The sequence below is a fragment of the Crinia signifera genome, chromosome 4 (genome assembly GCF_055691185.1).
Source record: "Crinia signifera chromosome 4, ASM5569118v1, whole genome shotgun sequence".
NCBI classification, from domain to species: Eukaryota; Metazoa; Chordata; class Amphibia; order Anura; family Myobatrachidae; genus Crinia; species Crinia signifera.
This window is the reverse complement of record NC_139220.1, coordinates 182,702,824-182,722,865: the sequence shown is the minus strand read 5'-3', so window position 1 is coordinate 182,722,865 and position 20,042 is coordinate 182,702,824. Positions and strand designations below refer to the sequence as shown.

The 20,042-nt window shown below is 42.8% G+C and overlaps 1 protein-coding gene across 1 annotated transcript in view; it reads right to left on the bottom strand.

Annotated features, from left to right (window-relative positions):
- The window catches only part of PHYH (phytanoyl-CoA 2-hydroxylase), a 28,454-nt gene extending 9,585 nt beyond the window's left edge, over nt 1-18,869 (bottom strand). The window contains exons 1-5 of the mRNA XM_083183122.1: nt 18,582-18,869; nt 14,368-14,423; nt 13,398-13,508; nt 11,392-11,560; nt 4,599-4,680 (exon numbers count right to left, since the gene is read on the bottom strand). Of these exons, the coding sequence (XP_083039248.1) occupies nt 4,599-4,680; nt 11,392-11,560; nt 13,398-13,508; nt 14,368-14,423; nt 18,582-18,854 (691 nt within the window). The 5' untranslated portion in view covers nt 18,855-18,869. The remainder of the gene's footprint in view (nt 1-4,598; nt 4,681-11,391; nt 11,561-13,397; nt 13,509-14,367; nt 14,424-18,581) is intronic.
- Between the last annotated feature and the right edge of the window lie 1,173 nt (nt 18,870-20,042).

Genomic DNA, 20,042 nt, shown 5'->3' with positions numbered 1-20,042 from the left:
GGTCTTGCTAATGCCACATAGCACCCACCATTCATTCCACCAGAATCTGAGCTGCAAAATCCAAAAATCACTCCTTCCCTTCTGAGTCCTGCCATGCACCCAACTGGTATTTTTTGGTCACATATGAGGCATTGCCATACTCGGGAGAAATTGGGGCACAGATTTTGGGGTGCTTTGTCTCCTTCATTCCTTGTGAAAATGAAAAATTTGGAGCCAGAACTGCATTTTTGTGTAAAAAAATGTAATTTTTCATTTGCACAGCCCAGTTGTATCAAAATTGGTGAAACCCCTGGGGGTTTGAAATGTACACTATACCCCTAGATGAATTCCCTGAGGGGTGTAGTTTGCAAAATGGGGTCACTTGTGGGGGGGTTCCACTGTATTGGTGCTTCGGGGGTCTTGCTAATGCGACATAGCACCCACCAACATTCCACCAGAATCTGTGCTGCAAAATCCAAATATCACTCCTTCCCTTCTGAGTCCTGTCATTTTTTGGTCACACATGAGGCATTGTCGTACTCGGGAGAAATTGGGGCACAGATTTTGGGGTGCTTTGTCTCCTTCATTCCTTGTGAAAATGAAAAATTTTGAGCCAGAACTGCATTTTTGTGTAAAAAATGTAATTTTTCATTTGCACAGCCCAGTTGTATCAAAATTGGTGAAACCCCTGGGGGTTTGAAATGTACACTATACCCCTAGATGAATTCCCTGAGGGGTGTAGTTTGCAAAATGGGGTCACTTGTGGGGGGGTTCCACTGTATTGGTGCTTCGGGGGTCTTGCTAATGCGACATAGCACCCACCAACATTCCACCAGAATCTGAGCTGCAGAATCCAAAAATCACTCCTTCCCTTCTGAGTCCTGCCATGCACCCAACTGGTATTTTTTGGTCACATGTGAGGCATTGCCGTACTCGGGAGAAATTGGGGCACAGATTTTGGGGTGCTTTGTCTCCTTCATTCCTTGTGAAAATGAAAAATTTGGAGCCAGAACTGCATTTTTGTGTAAAAAATGTAATTTTTCATTTGCACAGCCCAGTTGTATCAAAATTGGTGAAACCCCTGGGGGTTTGAAATGTACACTATACCCCTAGATGAATTCCCTGAGGGGTGTAGTTAGCAAAATGGGGTCACTTGTGGGGGGGTTCCACTGTATTGGTGCTTGGGGGGTCTTGCTAATGCGACATAGCACCCACCAACATTCCACCAGAATCTGAGCTGCAAAATCCAAAAATCACTCCTTCCCTTCTGAGTCCTGCCATGCACCCAAATGGTATTTTTTGGTCACATGTGAGGCATTGCCGTACTCGGGAGAAATTGGGACACAGATTTTGGGGTGCTTTGTCTCCTTCGTTCCTTGTGAAAATGACAAATTTGGAGCCAGAACTGCATTTTTGTGTAAAAAATGTAATTTTTCATTTGCACAGCCCAGTTGTATCAAAATTGGTGAAACCCCTGGGGGTTTGAAATGTACACTATACCCCTAGATGAATTCCCTGAGGGGTGTAGTTTGCAAAATGGGGTCACTTGTGGGGGGGTTCCACTGTATTGGTGCTTCGGGGGTCTTGCTAATGCGACATAGCACCCACCAACATTCCACCAGAATCTGAGCTGCAAAATCCAAAAATCACTCCTTCCCTTCTGAGTCCTGCCATGCACCCAAATGGTATTTTTTGGTCACATGTGAGGCATTGTCGTACCCGGGAGAAATTGGGGCACAGATTTTGGGGTGCTTTGTCTCCTTCATTCCTTGTGAAAATGAAAAATTTGGAGCCAGAACTGCATTTTTGTGTAAAAAAATTAATTTTTCATTTTCACTGCCCAGTTGTACCACAATTGGTGAAACCCCTGGGGGTTTGAAATGTACACTATACCCCTAGATGAATTCCCTGAGGGGTGTAGTTTGCAAAATGGGGTCACTTGTGGGGGGGGGGTTCCTAACTTTTAGCATCTTATGGTGCCTAGAAACCTACATGGTGCCTAAAAAATAATCTCATAAAAAGGAGGCTCCAAAATCAAGTAGGTGCTCCTTCTATTATGAAGCCTGTGGTTTGGTCAACGTGCACACTAGGGCCACATATAGGATATTTATGAAAACAAAAGAATTGGGGGAATCAATTTTTAGTCACATTTCTCTAGTAAAATCTACTGTGTTCCTTAGAAAAATGTATTAAAATTGCAAATCTGCAAAAAAAATGAAATTTTGAAATTTCACCTACACTTTGTTTTAATTCCTGTGAAACACCTAAAGGGTTAACAAACTTCCAAAATGCTGTTTTGAATACTGTGAGGGGTGCAGTTTTTGAAATGGCATCATTTATGGGGGTGTCTCACATACAAGTCCCTCAAAGTCACATCAGAACTGAACTGGTCCCTAAAAAAATCAGTGTTTGAAATTTTCTTAAAAATTGGAGAATTTGCTATTCATATTTTAAGCCTCCTAGTGTCCAAAAAAAATTAAAAGGATGTTGAAATAATGATGGAAACATAAAGTAGACATATGGTCTATGTTAGTTATTAACTATTTTGAGTGGTATGATTATTTGTCTCACAAGCAGAAAATTTAACATTTTGAAAATTGCTAAATTTTCCATTTTTTTACGACATTTTGGTATTTTTCACAAAAAAACACAGACTGTATCGACCCAAATTTACCACTAACTTGAAGTACAATGTGTCACGAGAAAACAATCTCAAAATCACTGGGATAAGTAAAAGCAAAAAAAAGTTATCCCCACTTAAGTGATACCTGTCAGATTTGAAAAAAAGGGCTCTGTCAGGAAGGCAAAAACAGGCTGCGGCGGGAAGGGGTTAAACATGTATAAAAATCCCATTCTTCAGTTCCGGTGGGGATTGTGGAAAATGTCATTTTTTTTACATGCTTAGGGTTGTATGCAATCTGGGATCACGGCTGTCGATCCCCGCCGACAACCGTGATCCTGGCCCGTTTGCGGTCAGATCGATCGCATAACGACAGACGGGATTCAATGTCCCGCCAGCCGATGGTCGCGTGGCCATGAAAACGGCCGTGGATTGTCAATCTACGGCCTGGATAATGACAATCCACGGCCATTATTGGCAGAACGGGCCCGACAGCTTCTGAAGTCGGGCCCGTTCTGCCGTGATCCAGCATCAATGCGGTCGTTAATGACAGCATTGAATAGGGAGCCGCCGCTATTTCCCACGTCGGAAATAGTGGCGGCACATTGCATACCCCCCTTAATCTCCCCGATGCTTCTGGCTGGCAGAACGGGAGATCATGCCCACAGATGTACAGTATGGGCACCTTTACTATAGAGACTCTAATCCATGCTCAGGGAAGACAGATGAGGATCTTTATAAATTGCAAAATCAACTCTGCATAGGGTTAGGCTCCTGATTTGCCTACATTTCAGCAGCATAGATAGTTTGGGTATAGAGTAATTATACTGTTATTTGTAAGCGCTCCTCAAGAAGAAAGAGAAAAGCGGATTCAATAAATGTAGTTCAGAAAAATAAGCTGGACTAGAGACATTTATACAGCGACACAGGGTGCCTCTGGAGATATTTCCATCTCCCCTCAAGTTCTACTTTGCCCTGTAAGGATGATCCAAGTGACAGCACAAGACTCATGATACATACTAAATGCAAGAAAACATCAATTATACATATGTGGTGGTTTATAAATAATGCTTTGTGCCTTGTCTATGCTGTATTACTTATATCTTCTGTATTATGTGCATTGTTTTGATGTTTGTAAAGCACCTTGCATTCTGTTGGAGAAAGAGCATTATATAAATAAAACATGTTTGCACTAATACCCCATTCACACCACAAATGCAGAGACAAACCCGGGAATTAAATTCCCGTGACAAGCAGGGACATTCCCGAATTTGGACCCATTCACACATGCTTTTGGAGCAGGGACAACCCGGTCGGTACCTTTCGCACTGAACCCGGGTTTACCCTGCATTTCTATCAGCATGTTATTGCAAATGGACTTTGTTGTGGTATATCTGGGCATCCTTGACAGTGCCTGTAATCTGGTGCCGGATCTCCTCTTCCCCTCTAATGCATAATAGCTCCCTCACCTCATCATTTGTCCAAGACATTGCAGGCTTTCAGGCTTGCAGGGGTTAAAATGCACTTCTGGGGTCTGTAGTGCCACAGGACATGCACACTGTCTCCCTGCAAGCTGTATGCTGCCTCTGGGCGTGTCTGTGAGCGTCCACCAAAACAGGAAGTTGCCCTGATAGCAAATCAGCATTAGCTGACATCAGGCAACATGGGAAGCAAGTATATGTCCCTGCACCTTTCACACCAGCCAGTAGTCCGGGAAGGACCCGGGAGCTGAATTGCCAGCAAATTAACCCAGGAATTTGTCCCTGGAACCTTTCACACTAGCGCTAGTCCCGGGTTGTTCTCGGACCCAACCCAGATATTTAGGCTGGTGTGAAAGAGGTATAAAAGAACAATCCAGAATGTAATTGTTCTGGATTGTTCTTAGTGCAAACATGTTTTATTTATATAGGTAATTGTTACTCTGAAATGCATGTACTTTCAGGATATTGCCGATACATTTTATGCTCTTATTTTCATTAGTATCTGAAACACTACTTACCTGCATCAGGTGGCTTGTTTATCAGCATGGTGTGCATAGACATGATGTTTGGGCCTGTGAAACACTCCACATACTTCAGAATCTAGGAAACAGCAGCATATTTCCAGTTATAAAGTGAGCAAAATAAGACTTTTATGGAGCAATTCCATTGCGTGATGTGCAGCAGAGACACATCTTTGATCATTTTCTCTGGCACCACATAGAGAAATAAGCAGAGATTACTTACTATAATAGGCGATAAAATGTATAGCCAGAAATTGCAGTGATGTTCAGCAGCATATCACAAAGAATTGAATCCCACCAACCACGTGGAACTAAAATCACTGTGACAAGCTCTAGTCGCCAGCGTAAAAAGCCATTTTGAGTACAGAATTCTTTGTAATTAGTATAACAAACATTGATGTCAGGCTCTAAATCACTGAGCCAAGTTAAAAGGGTGCTACATATAAATTCAGTAAATATTTAATCCTCAACAGGAAAAAAAAAATGAATGAAACACTAACAGCTTGGAGAACTTCTCCTAGCATTATGCATTTTCTTGAACATGTTATCTGTCTATGCTATAATTTCTCCTGCTTTACAGTATATGTGCTCAGTTGACCTTGCATTCCACTGATTATATCCTGGGCCTGCAATTTGTGCTAGACATGGTGTAAATACTGTATACCAGTGTAGAGTCTATGGCTTCTAGGCTTTTGCTGTGCATCGTTGTTAACTTTTCTTTCACCCACTGCTTTAAGTTTGCTGGTATGTTAGTATACAGTACCTTGGTTGGTGCAGGGAATGGGTGTGGAGGGTGCAATAACTTCTGTACATAATTTATGTATGTTTATTACCATATCACCTACCATAAAACATGGGTTTAGAAAAGTGCACAGTTTTCACTTTCTGCTGGTGCTGCCTCATAGTGACACGTGTGACTGGGGTGGGGGCTGGCAAGTCAGTTGTGGGAGGTTCATTCTACTATATTTCACCTCTTATTGTTCATTTTTAGGTTAAAAAGAAATAAAAAAAACTATACTTTTAATGTGGTCTGTTTGATGGGAACACACCTGGAGGGAGGAATACTCATAAGTTTCCATAGCTGGATTGGGTTTATTATGATATTCGTTTTACCAACACCAGGGGTCTCGGCCTTGATCAGTAAAAAATCTCTACCGTGTGCTTGATACAGTGAAAATCTGGTGGTGTAGAGATACTGTATCTTTCTTGAAGCTACAATAAATTTTGTCCTGGACTTAATATTGATTGTTTCTATCCCTCTTCCTTATCACGATTATGTATTCCTGAGGTATAGTAAAGTTATGGCCCTATCATCAGACACACCTTTATGGGAGAGATGTACTAAGCCTTGAAATACGATAAACCACCAACCAATCAGCTCCTACCTGTCATTTTTGAAACACAGCATGTCATGTGGCAGTTAGCAGCCGATTGGCTGGTGGTTTATCACTCTCCATTTCAGGCGTTTTAAGCTTAGTACATCTGGCCCAATGTGTATATCGGATTTTATCTCTCCAACTGTACCTCTTGCTCTGCAACTGCCTATCCAATCTGTTAGGTAACTGGACATTATAGTGTAATGTTACGCCTCATTTGTAATTATTTTAGAATACCCCAACAGATTATCTCTATTGTTTGCACTGAAATATTAATTGTCTAATTGGGTGATTAGGAATGAAAGCATTGCAATAGGGATAAGGTATCTTTTATAATAGCTTGCCTATGCATTTGATGGGTTGTTAACAACTGAAATGTTTGCTATCTCCTGGCTTTTGGAAGAGGGCATGACTCTTAGCTAATTTATAGTTTGCATCTTGATTTGCTGGTTTGGTTAAAAAGTTTTATTACCAAGCTATTGCTGGAGGAGGGTCTCACTGGGTCCTAGGTGTAATCAGTGTAGACACTTGTTAGAAGTCCATTATTTAATGAGCAGCAGGGAGGCCTGAGCCGACAGAGGCCTGTAGGTCCATCTCGTCTAAGGACAGCTCTTCAAAGGATAGCATTAATTTAAACAAGAATTTTGATGTTATACCGATGTTAAACAGAAGGCAAACAATCTATCCATACAATAGATCACTGAAGACATTTTACGCAACAAAGGAAAATTTGCCTTCTCAACATGCATCTCCTGACTGTGTAACCTGGATCCTCAGCACTAGATCTGATCCATCAGTAACTTTCCAAGTGTCCTGCAATTGTTGGTATTTATTCTGTACAAACCTTTCATTGCCCAAAATACCCGCAAGTCATTTTGCTGTAGACAACATTAAGGAAAGGTAAAGAACTAATATTACTTTTTGTCTTCTGATATTTACTTTAGCTTTATAACTGACAGCATGCTCACCAAACTACTCTTTCTCATATCAGGTCATGGAATTCTTTTCCAAATCTACTCATCCTGCACTACCTCTACAACTATCCCCTCTGTGCTCATTTCTGCTTCCATTATTCACTCCACTCTTCTTAACACTCATGAGCTTTTTACTTATTTCTCTACATGCACTTTATCATCTAAAACTTGCCACTACACCAAATATTCACAAATCTCCACTAACATTTATTTAGCTCTGCTGCTTTTATTAGCTGGTGATATATCCACAAATCCAGGGCCTATTCACCTGCCACACTCACATTCATCTGAGGCAAAACAATATAGAAATCTAGCCAACCTCATAAATGTCGCATGTATCCCTTCACCCTCCAAGTCACTAAAATGTGCCTTACTAAATGCACGCTCTGTTTGCAATAAACGAACATTGGTACTTGTGTAGTTTCACTGTGGCAGGAAATCGCAGCGTATACGATGGTACTTTTGTAGTTTCAAGTTCCCCCTGCCCGCAGATCACATGTGCGTTCGTGTTACATGCGATGCGATGCAATTAAGCACATTTAGCACAACCCCACTATCCACACCACCCCAAAGCATGGCGAGGGGACGCGGTACGCGTCCTCCCGACTTGTTCATATCCCCACTATCCACGTCGGCGCTGAGTTTATTTTTATAAAGTGTGGCGAGCCACCAAGCCCGAAGCGTGGCGAGCGGCCACGGATTATTTGACTCGCGGGGTTCGCCATGCTTCGGGCTCGCCACACTTTATAGAATCAACTCAGCGCCAACGTGGATAGTGGGGGTAGGAACAAGTCCGGAGGATGCGTACCGTGTCCCCTCGCGGGGCTCGCCATGCTTTGGGGTGACGTGGATGGTGGGGGTGTGGTAAATGTGCTTAATCTCATCTCATCGCATGCAACATGAACGCATATGCGATCCGATGCGATGGGATCCGCAGGCAGGGGAAACTTGAAACTACAAAAGTACCATCGCATGCGATGCGATTTCCTGCCGCAGTCAAACTACACAAGTACCCTAACATCTGTCCATGACCTCTTCATCTCTGGCAACTTCAACCTTCTGGCCATTACAGAAACCTGGCTCACACAATCAGACACGGCTTACCCTGCAGCACTGTCACATGGTGGTTTCCACTTCACACACACTTCCAGGCCTGGTAACATTAAAGGAGGTGGGGATATTACTGTCCCAGCTGTGCACATACACACAGTCCTACCACTGTTCTACCCCAGTTCTAGATCTTTCTGCTGCGTTTGACATTGTTGATCATACTCTTCTCATACAAACACTGGGCACTCCCTAGGTCTTAATGATACAGCCCTTTCCTGGTTCTCATCTTACCTATCTGATCGCTCTTTCAGTGTTCGCTTCTCTAACTCTACCTCCTCTACCTACCTCTGTCAGTCAGAGTTCCGCAATGCTCAGTTTTTGGTCCTCTACTTTTCTCAATATATACCTCATCTCTTGGCAAACTAATCAGCTCTTTCGGATTTCAGTATCACTTGTATGCGGACAATACTCAAATCTGTCTATCAACCACAGAGTTGTTACCAGTGGTTTTGGGCCGAATCTCTGAATGCCTCTCTATCATCTCATCTTACATGTCTTCTTGCCACCTCAAACTCAATATTTCCAAAACGGAATTAATTATATTCCCACCAGCCAAGAACAGCTACCATCTTGATATCTCCATAACTGTTGACAACTCGCCAATCTAACCTACCCAACAAGTTTGTTGCCTAGGGTTCATTCTTGCCTCTGAACTGTTCTTTGTTCCCCACATTCAATCATGTTACATGCATATAAAAACATATCCAAAATACAATCCTATCTTACACAAGACACTACTAAATCTCTTTCCCATGCACTCATTATATCCCACAATGACTACTGCAATAGTCTCCTACAGTAACTGGTCTTCCCAAGAACAAACTCTTATTGCCTGCTGATCCGCTCTACCAGTCTCTCCATTGGTTACCTGTATTTAATATAAAATACTTCTACTCACATATAAACCATACTACACTAGCATATATCTCTTAACTTCTCAAAATATCTCCCAACTTAACCACTCCACTCTCCACAAGATCTGCTTCTCTCTTCTGCACGGATCACCAGCTCCCATTCACTATGACTTTCATCGGGCTGCTCCCATCCTATGGAATGCCCTTCCACGCACAAGAAGACTCTCCACTAGCCTCCAAACTTATAAAAGTGTTCCCTGAAAACTCACCTCTTCAGGCAAGCCTATCATAATTAAGTTTTACACGCATTAGCCTCTGAGGCACTTATATAGCTTCCCTTCTGGACCTTGGAACTTGCTGGGACTGCTATGCTATTATTGGTGCCTGTCCTTGTGCTTCCCTCCTATGTTCCTATAGACTGTAAGCTTGCAGCAGGGCTCTCCTACCTCCAAATCTGTCTGTTACCCAGTTTGTTTTATCACTGTGTACAATTGTAAAGCGCAACTGAATCTGCTGCAGAGAAGATGCCAGCAGTCCCGCCAAACGAGTGAGGAGAGGACACAGCCGCCAATAACAGCACCCTGCAGGGAGACAGCACAGCCCAGAGTATCCCCCCAGCAGGCCCCATCGGAGAGAGTGCCAGGCCACAGGTGCAGAACGGCTGTAGACTTAGCCGGGTCACTGCTAGAGGTATGGTGGATATTCCCCAGCTTTTAGTGCCTGTTGCAGGGGATAGAGTAGCTCGCAAAGGATAATTGTTTAGGATTTCGGTGGGAGAGCCAGCACAAGCGTTCTACTCCTAACTGGTCAGTCAGGCCACTCCCCATGAGCATGTGCCTATTTTACATGAGCTCCCAATTGAAACATAAAAAATGCTGGATTATTCTTTATTCCCAAATTGTTGGGAGACATTTAAGGATTTGTTTTGTTGAGCCAAGCCTCCTAATTATATGTCCCAGCTTTCAGTTCTGCTCCATAAATCTGGGAAAGTTCCTCTATACAGTAGTTCAGTTCTTACCATACATTGAACTGAAAGTTTGCATTATTTTCCCTAATAGGGCCAGCTATAATATTGTCTCATAAGCATGTATTATTCCAGAAAATAATAATAGAAAAGTGCATTTCTACCTAGTAATATAACAATTAAAATTCGTTACATTGGATCATGCATTAATACAAAATACAATGTCCTTTCAGTTTCCTAATTCCATGTTAAATGAGGCATAACCAATTAGGTGAATTACAAATTGTTTTGGTGACACAAATGTGCTTGAATTCAAACTATTATTTTCATTCCAATAAACTCTGTGCTTGACCCTCCTATAATTACTGTGTAATTCAGAAAAGTTAGAGAACAATGGGGCTGCTTTTCTCTAATACCCCTTTTACACCAAAATCCCTGGTCGGACCCTGGTCTTTGAACATGGGAGTTTCCAGGGTTGGACCCAGCTTCATACCCCATTTACACAGCATTGTGACCCAGGTCGGACCCAGGTCTGCACCGTTTACACTGAACCTGGGTCAGCACTGCTTTTCCCTATGGATGACATTAAAAATGTCCATTTTAGGATAAACTGCCATCCAACCTTCCCTCAATGATTTAAAATAAAAATTAAAAGACATGACAAGTTAGCTTTGAAAAATGTTGGTTTGTTTATTTAGTAAATTATTTTTCAAAAAGTTTTATTCATTGCTCAAGCATACATAGCGGTATAAAAGTGCAGCATCTCCCATGTGCTCTCCCCAGCCTCTTCCCCTGCAGCCGCAGACTGAATCTCCCATGTGCTCCCCCCCCCCCTCAAAAAAAATAATAAAAAAATAATAATATAAATGATACTGCATCCAATTATCCAATTATGATTTCTGTGTGCACTGCCCGTATCCTTCCTGACTGCTGTCTTTTGCCACTGCAGCACACTGTGGAAAGGCGTCCAGCACTTCTGGTATCCTTTCAGCACTACCCAGATGTCCCAACCTGGGTTGGGACCATTTACACCGCCCACGACCCAGGTCCAACCAGTGTTCAACCCTGGTCAGGACCTGGGTAGGAGACCAGTGTTACTGGACCTGGGTTGACCCCTTTTACACCAACGCTGACCTGGGTCCGACCTGGGTTATTCCTTGGTGTAAAAGGGGTATAAGGTGCCAGGCTTTTGAAGGTGTTAAAAATAATTGTTTACTAGGAAATTAAGTTTAATTCAAGGAAGGTGGCCACAAAGTGGCAGTAGGGTTGACCAACTCATACTCTTTCCATGTGCACGTTACAGTCCTATAAATACTAAAGAAAAACAGAAATGCTGGTGCATTTCTTGCAATAGACAATGCTTACTCCATGATTGTAGTTGGGTGGCAGTAGTATTGCGTCCACAAGTACAATAACTTTCATAAGCATATACAAAACAGTGCACGTCTGTTGTTTTTATTACAACCAAAGTTTTGCATATTTGCTAGGCTTAGTAAATTTAAAGCATGTTACCTCAGGTAAGCTACAGTATCTGAATAGACCAGGAAGCTCCTGGAAGTCCTGAACCTTCGTTATAGCCTTCTGGTCTGGAACATATTCTGACTTCGCAATAGCCACATCTCGCATTACCAGCATTCCAGGTGCCGTCAGCTCTTTCTTGCAGACTTTCTCAAAGACCTCCCTGAAAAGTAGTCAATACCATTCACTCATGAAGACTTCAAAACCATAATAATAAAAAAATTATTAATTAGGTAAAAAAAAAATATATATATATATATATATATATATATATATATATCCATAAAATTAAACAAAGAAATAAGGACTAGATAGATAGATAAAGAAATATAAAAGCACCTATTAGTGTGTGTTAAAAAATACATCCCAACCTATAAAATTTCATGCGGGTGGGGGGGGTTTGCTTTTCCTGGGCATAACCATGAAAAAAATGCTGGGTGCGCCCATGCGAACGGGGGAGAGGCAGCTTACGTCACCGGATATGACAAAAACAACTTTACACAACTACCTTGTGTATTTTTGCTGTTCTTGCCATGGTATATGACCCGTGGCATTAAGCGTCTTCCATAACTTCACTTTTGTAGCAGAGTTTGGATGTTGCTCACCCAGATTTACACAGCTCTTTCAGAATGTGTGAAGCTACTGTATATATGGAAATAATGATCATTATCACCTGTTTGGTATGATTGGTTAGTCATACACCGGACTATAAAATCACCTAGTTTTTGCAAGTGTACCTAGAATAATGAATGATGTTTTGAAGGCAACGGGTGGACAATTTTTTTTTTTTTATCAATAATTTTTATTGAAAATGTAATTTTCAGCATTTTGTAGGGGGGGGGGGGGGGGGGGGTGTTACAGAACTAGAATCATGGGATACAAACACATATGGAATGCATAAATCAATTATACATATACAGTAATCAGATAGGTAGAAGAAAATGTAGTACAACAAATACAACCAAACAAGCGTAGGTCTAGCAGTAGAACACATTAGTAGATATTCAATGTAATCGAACATTTGGCTCCTACCAGGCATGGAATAGGAGAGGGAGGGAGAAGCTGGCTATGGGGGGGGAAGCGGCATTTGCACCAACTGTCATATACTCATGTCATGGCATCCATTTCTCCCATGGGGAGGAGGTTGCGGGTGGATGTAACATACACTCAGTTTCCAATTGAATCTTGTTGGTAACTAGGGTAATAGGAGGGGGAGCAGGCTGTTTCCAATTCTGCGCAATAGCGGCTCTGGCAGCTATGCAAATATTGCCCAACAGATATCTATGATGAGGTAACACATCCGCAGGAAGTATACGTAGCAAGGCTAAGGCCACAGAAGGGGACAGGGACAGGTTTAGCACTACATTAATCAACTTGAATATATCAGACCAGAAGGCCCGTATATGGGGACAAAACCAAAAAATATGAAAAATATCTCCCACTTCTCCACAGTTACGCCAGCAGAATTTTGAACAGCATTGCAAAAACGTGTGTAATCTGTCAGGGGTTAGGTATAATCTGTTTAACAGTTTGATATGCATCTCCGTGTGATTCAAACACCTAGACATTCGGTAAGATGATGTTAGTATTTGTTCCCATTGGGTGTCAGACATAGGTAGTCCTAAGTCTTCCTCTTATTCAACAGTGCATTAGATTTGGAGATAGGGATCAAGTGTAAAAAAGGGTCCTATACCAAAAAAGATATATCTTTTTTGAGTTGCATTGAGAAAGACGCACAGATATAACCTGAGGAATTGGGCTAGAAGTACCCACAGTTCTGGGTAAACTTTTGTACCAGTGCTTGACCAGGTGGTCAAATTTTAAATACTGACTTATTTATTTTTCCCTTCTGTTCATTTAGTCTGTATTTTGTTAAGTGATAGAAAATAAAGTATTAACTTTTATATTTTTCCATACCTGCCTAAAACTTTTGCACAGTATTGTACAAAGTACATACATGCATACACACATTTAAATGCACTGTTCATAATGGTTTGTACCTGAAATCATCTATGTCTTTGTGTGACACCAAGTTTTTCACAACCAGAAATCCATTTTCCTCATAAAACAGTCTCTGTTCTAGGGACAGGAGGCCATTATCCAGAGTGTAGCTGTTGGGAGTGAGCAAAGTGCAAAAAATCAACCTCAACATTTTTTGTGTATTTTTCAAACAGCACATGGAAATGTAATTATAAATGTATCCCGAAGGTGTAATGAATGGTGGGCAGCAGAGTGCAGACGAGATGGCCCTGTACAGGTTGTTATGATGATGGGCAAGATGTCAACACAGCCAATATGTTGATAGGAAAATGTCAACACAGTTTAAGGTTTGTATCTTCTCCACTCTCCAGAAATATCCTGGTAAGTATCACCCGAATAAAGTACCCTGGTGTTTTTATAAGGGAATTGCTTAAAAATGGGGTGAAAATTGCCCTGTGTGTATGCCCCTTTATAAAACTGCTATTATATGGATTGTTTAGGTCTCCTTGTATTTAAGAACAAAATGCGCAATCAAAAAAGTCATTATTAGCACCAAGTATGTCCACTAGTTCTCATGCACACTGAGGAGATTATTCTGGTTGATTCACTTGGATGTGAATTCGCATCCTTGCGAGTCAACCAGATTCCGGCTTGTGAATGGTGGTACACCATCCCACCATACACAAAGGCGATTCGCAGGGCCTGCAAATGGATGTTACACAGTAACGCCGAAACCGGACCACTTGCGAGCGAACAGACCTGAATAAGATCCTGAGTTTCATTCCCTTGCACTGCCTTGTATCTTGACCCACTAACTTTAAGTATTTCCTGCTATATACCACAAACAGTAAATATAGATTATGCTCAACATTCCATCTGACCATTCAACCTGTAACTCCTTATATACTCATTAGGATAGAAAATTAAACAGATGCATTTATATTAAAAGACAATGTATAGTTATAGAAGTATAAACTGAAACAAACTTACCGTAAGTTTGGGGAGTGACTAGCAACAGAAACCTGGCCTGACACAGGGACTGCTGTCTGAGACTTCATGTAAGGTAAATATAATGCATGTGCTCAGTTTAAAGCATGATGGACAGATGTGTTTGGAGTCGCTATAACTAAAAGTAATAGTTTTACCCAGGGCCGGTGCTAGGGTGTCCGGCGCCCTCCTGTAAACCATATATTTTGCGCCCTTTAACATTGCCATTGCAACAAGCTGCAGCCCGATTGTGGGAGCGTATGCAACATGCGATCCTATGGAGGATCTCGGGTGCATGTACATGTATGCATACACCATCTCTGTGCTGTGTCCGCAAAATGTTGCAGGCACTAAAGGTGCCCATACACGCTGCGAGAATAGCATACGTTATGGGCTAGATCCCATCGCACGGCATGCATGCAATGTGTGTGCGATGCGATTTGAAAGCAGTACAAAAAGTATGTGCAGCACATACTTTTTGTACTATGCGATGCCCGCAGGAGCGCACATCGCATCGCACACTGCTATTGCAGCGTGTATGGCCATCTTTAGGCACATAACCCAGACCATTATTTAAATAATGTCTAAATTAATATAAAAAAAAAAAAAAATCTACAATTATTAAAAAAATTGTTATAAACATGTATAATAAAGTACTCACTGTTCTTTTGCTGTTTAACTCTTGTGTAGTCCCTCCTCTTCTATCTGCGTAGGCATGACGCTGGGGACGCCATTACACCCCTCTCGTGACTGAGGGGGAAAGGAGGGGAGAGGAGGAGATGGAAGAAGAGGGGAGGAGATAGAGGAGGCGGAGTGTTGAGGACTGGCAGTTGCACTGGCACAGCACACTGAGAAGAGGGAAGGAAGGGTGGCGCTGCTGCCTGTTCGTCATTTGTTTGACAGCTGACAGACGCAGTGGGAATGGGTAGGGGGGCAGATCCGGAACTTTACATGTCATCCAGGCATTTACAGACAGTGCTTCATGCCTCAGCGCAAGTGTCCGTGAGGAAGAGGGGGGAAGGCAACCCGCCCGCTGTTAGACAGGTGCTGCGGGTGGCATGCAGGAGGCAGTGACAGTGAGGACTGAGGCAGCTTTAGCAGAGCAGGGAGGGAGACAGCGCCTTTTCAGCATGACGCCTCCCTGCTTTGCAGGAGCTGCTGAGTGGGTAGCACCGGCCCTGGACTTTTACTCATGCAATGTGAATTGGATGGAGACTTTTTTGGTCAGATATTCCAGATGCATACATAGAGTATCTTTGCTTCCTATATCAACACAAATATTGCTGACCCAATATTTCGCTTTCATCTTGTGGTACTTAAGGAGACAAGAAGATAATGACACACCCATCCTAAAGGGTTACTCTTTAGTTCACACAGAACCCTCTTCCTTGAGTCTTGAATATTGATACCAATAATAATGTTGTAACCTTGTTACCGTCATTGTAAAATCTGTCTTTATATTGAATTGTGTAATTGACTTTGCTTCAGAATCAATAAAAACAAGTTTTAAAACAGAAACCCAGAACCATTAGTGCAATTTCGTTATGTTATAGAATTAAAAAAATATATAATTTCAGCTGATCTCAGGCAGAAAAGTGAAAATACTTCTACTTAGAAGCCAAATAATTTGTTTTAGAAAATGAACACCATGTCACAGTTCCCTGAGATTAGGCGATACAGTACAGAGCAGATACAAGCCTACATGTGACAAATCATGCCTGAACTTTTATCATCATATAAATCAAGCACTGGAGAAAACAAACACTGACCTTTGCTATTCACAGTGCAAATGTATATTCAGCGACTAAAGTTCATATTGTTCACCGATAGTAACCCAAAACTGAAATATGATTAACCCCTTTCAAACAAATTATCCTGATCAACCCAGGTCACCCCATGTACACTGCACGTATTTGCAGTGTTATCTGTTCTGCTGGCTTGGGGAGATGACATCATATTCAAGCACAGAGGACCTAGGTCATCTGTTTACACCAGTGGTAGCCAACCCTAGCCCTCGAGAGCTACCAACTGTTCACATTTTCCAGACAACCTAGCTGCTGCACAGCTGCACTCATTAATCACTAACACATTTTAAGGTTTACACTATCTCATTGCCATGAAACCCTTTTCTTTTCAAAAAAATTTTTATTAAGCACTTTTGAGTAATACTTATGCGCAGTTGCAACACGTTCAAATCAGAATTAACCAGAAAAATGTGTAGGTATTGATACAACATATGGTCGATAAGGTTGTTTAAAAAAAAAACAACAACTCAGATTAGGAGTTAAAGTTTGCTGACCTTATCCATGTTCACCATTTGGGTACTTGTTTCCTAGCACGGCCACAACGATTAGGATCTCTGGCATCGCAGGTAAAAAAAATTGCGTTGGTCGCATCGCATGCGGCCAAAAAAAATCGCATGCGATGCGACCGACGCGATGCCCGCGATTTCCCATAAGGAACAATGGAAAATGCCTCAATTTACCCAAATCAACATAGGGAACAATGTTAAATGGCCCAGAGACCCCAAAAAAAACCCTGAACAGTGAAATGGCCCCCAAAAAATAGTTAACGCCACCCCACGATCAACGTGAACCCGAAGCGTGGCGAGCGCAGCCGGTACACGTCCTCCGACCTTTTCATACCCCCACTATCCACGTCGGCGTGGAGTTGAGAATAGAAAGTGTGGTGAGCGCAGCGAGCCACCGAGCCCGAAGGGTGGCGAGCCCCGCGAGGGGACGCGGATACCTCGCGGGCTTCACAGGTATCCGCTGCGCTCGCCACACTTTCTATTCTCAACTCCACGCCGACGTGGATAGTGGGGGTATGAAAAGGTCGGAGGACGCATACCGCCGCCGCTCGCCACGCTTCGGGTTCACGTTGATCGTGGGGTGGCGTTAACAATTTTTTGGGGGGCCATTTCACTGTTCAGGGGGGTATTTTGGGGTCTCTGGGCCATTTAACATTGTTCCCTATGTTGATTTGGGTAAATTGAGGCATTTTACATTGTTCCCTATGGGAAATCGCGGGCATCGCGTCGGTACCATCGCATGCTTTTTTTGGCCGCATGCGATGCGACCGACGCGATTTTGACTTTTTCAATGGGAAATCGCGGGCATCGCGTCGGTCGCATCGCAGACCATTATAAATGACCCGCGATGCCCGCGATTGTGGCCGTGCTAGGAAACAAGTACCACCATTTGTGTTGACCTGTTAACCCTTTAACCATTTCTGTACTACCAATCCCATCAAGAATGTGGCTATAATGTCATACCTTACATTTTAAATGATTCTTTCCAATAAATATTTTCTTGATTTATTTACAGCCATCACAATATTACCATATTATGTAAACTGCTTTCAGCAAATAAAAAAGCAACTTTACTTTCCACTACTTTCATTCAGACAAGCAGCTAAATCCTTAAAACCAGGAATGATCTATAGAAACTAAAGCTGGGTACACATTGTGCGATGTAATGGACAGTACTGATATCATTAACAATATATAGTGCAAATCGTTCAGTGTATACCCACTACATCGTTAATGATGCACGTTCCCATACATCATTAACAACATTTTCGTCTGTACATGCAGCTCAATCTGACAATACCATCAGAGACTGTGTCGGTCAGTGTGTGTGTGAACTCTATCGCTCTCCCAAGGCACAGTAAATATTGTTCACAATATCAGCGGCGGCGAGGATAGCTTAAGGTAGGTAATTAGAAAACTCTCAGAGATAAAATTGTGAACGATAAAGTACTGCAAATAGCCAATCAGCTTCTTCCTCTAAATTTGTAGGCTGTATTTGAAAAATGTCAACAAAGAGCTGATTGGAGGTTTTACAAATACCCACCTTAGAGTTCATAACTAGATACCAATTCCTTTATATAAACACTAAGGATAAGAAAAAAAAAAGAAAAATCACAATACAGGGAAAGTTGGATTTGATCAATTCTAAAGTGAGGTTATTTCCAGGGGAGACTGTACATTTAATACCTTGGGAACAATCCATGGAGATTCTGGACACTTAGTAACTGGTGAGTGACATGACCCTTAACATAGAACCGTGTCGTAATCATTGTGCATTATGTAACACATAAGTAATCCTTAGTTTTCCTCAGTTATCATATTATTGTAGGAAAGCAAAAACTGCTCGGGTTTATCAGTATATACAGCTTCTACGCTGAATCTACAGCCTACAGTACACAAAGGATACAAGGTGCCGCTGGAGGACAGAGAGACGGCCACTTCCTGCAGGGACGATGCTGGGGCTCCAGGCCTGCATGTTGCTAGTGGTGAGATCCGGGCTTCCTTCTCGCACACCCGCTCTCAGCTGGAGCTCGCAGAGGCAGAGGAAACAGGTCCTCCCGTACAGTGCCCGCCTGCTAGTCACAGTGACAGGATTACTGCTGCTGCCACTGTGTGTATGCACCACCCCGGAGAGGGCCGGGCGCTTATATGACGGCATCAGCTGGCAGGGAACACCCATCGTCAGAGACGATATGAAATTTATACATGCACATATGTGGACACGGTACCTGTGTACTAGTCCACAGGTCACCCATGGACTTTAGAAATGTGACGGTGATACACAGAGCTTCTGCCGGGTGACCTGTGTGAGGTCCTGAGTAAGGACCTCGTTTGGGAACCATTTTCCTAGCCTAGTGTATATAAAATAGTTCTCTTCTCTGCAACAATACGTGTTTACAGAATAAAGGTGTGTACACAAAGTGTGATTTAGGCCAATGATTTTGACTATATAGCAAGTTAGTCAAAATTGCACCGTGTTTGGCCATACCCAGGGCCGGCGCCACCACTAGGCAGCCTAAGGCATTTGCCTAGGGCGCCAGCCGCTGGAGGGCAGCAGTTTGGAGCTGGTTCCCCCCCCCCCCCCCCGCTCCGCATCACCTAGCAAGCCGCCCACTCCCCCCTTCCTGGTGAGCATCGCGTCACATCCCAGCGACCCGCATCACCCACCAAGTTCTCCCCCCCCCCGGAACATCACAGCGCCGGACACCCCCTCCCCTCCCTGGGGAGAATCACGGCGGCCAGCGCCGCTACGCACGGCAAGAGACACCCCCACCCCCGAACGTCACGGCGCTGCATCACTGGACCCGGCAGGCGGCCCCCCCCGGGTAAGTGGTTGATCGCCAGGGCGCCCGCCCCCCTGCCTGCCTGGGGCGCTCCGGTGCCTAGAGACTCAATATAGTATAAATGGCACTATAATGGAAACTACTGAGGAAGAGAGGGATCTAGGTGTCACTATTTCAGGGGACTTAAAAGCAGGTAGGCAATGTAACAAAGCAATGAAGAAGGCAAGTCAGATGCTTGGTTGCATAGGGAGAGGTATCAGCAGTAGAAATAAAGAAGTAATAATGCCATTATATAGGTCATTGGTACGACCTCACCTAGAGTATTGTGTTCAGTTCTGGAGGCCATATCTCCAGAAGGATATAAATACATTAGAGACTGTACAAAGAAGAGCAACTAAAATGGTGCATGGCCTACATCACAAAACGTACCAGGAAAGACTAAAAGATCTTAATATGTATACTTTAGAGCAGCAAGAAAAAACAGGGGGGTTGAGCAGCGCTTAAGGAGAATTGATTTTGAAATAATGGTAAAATTTCAATGTAAAAAGGTAAATAAAAGATTGGTTGATCTAGTACAAAAAGTG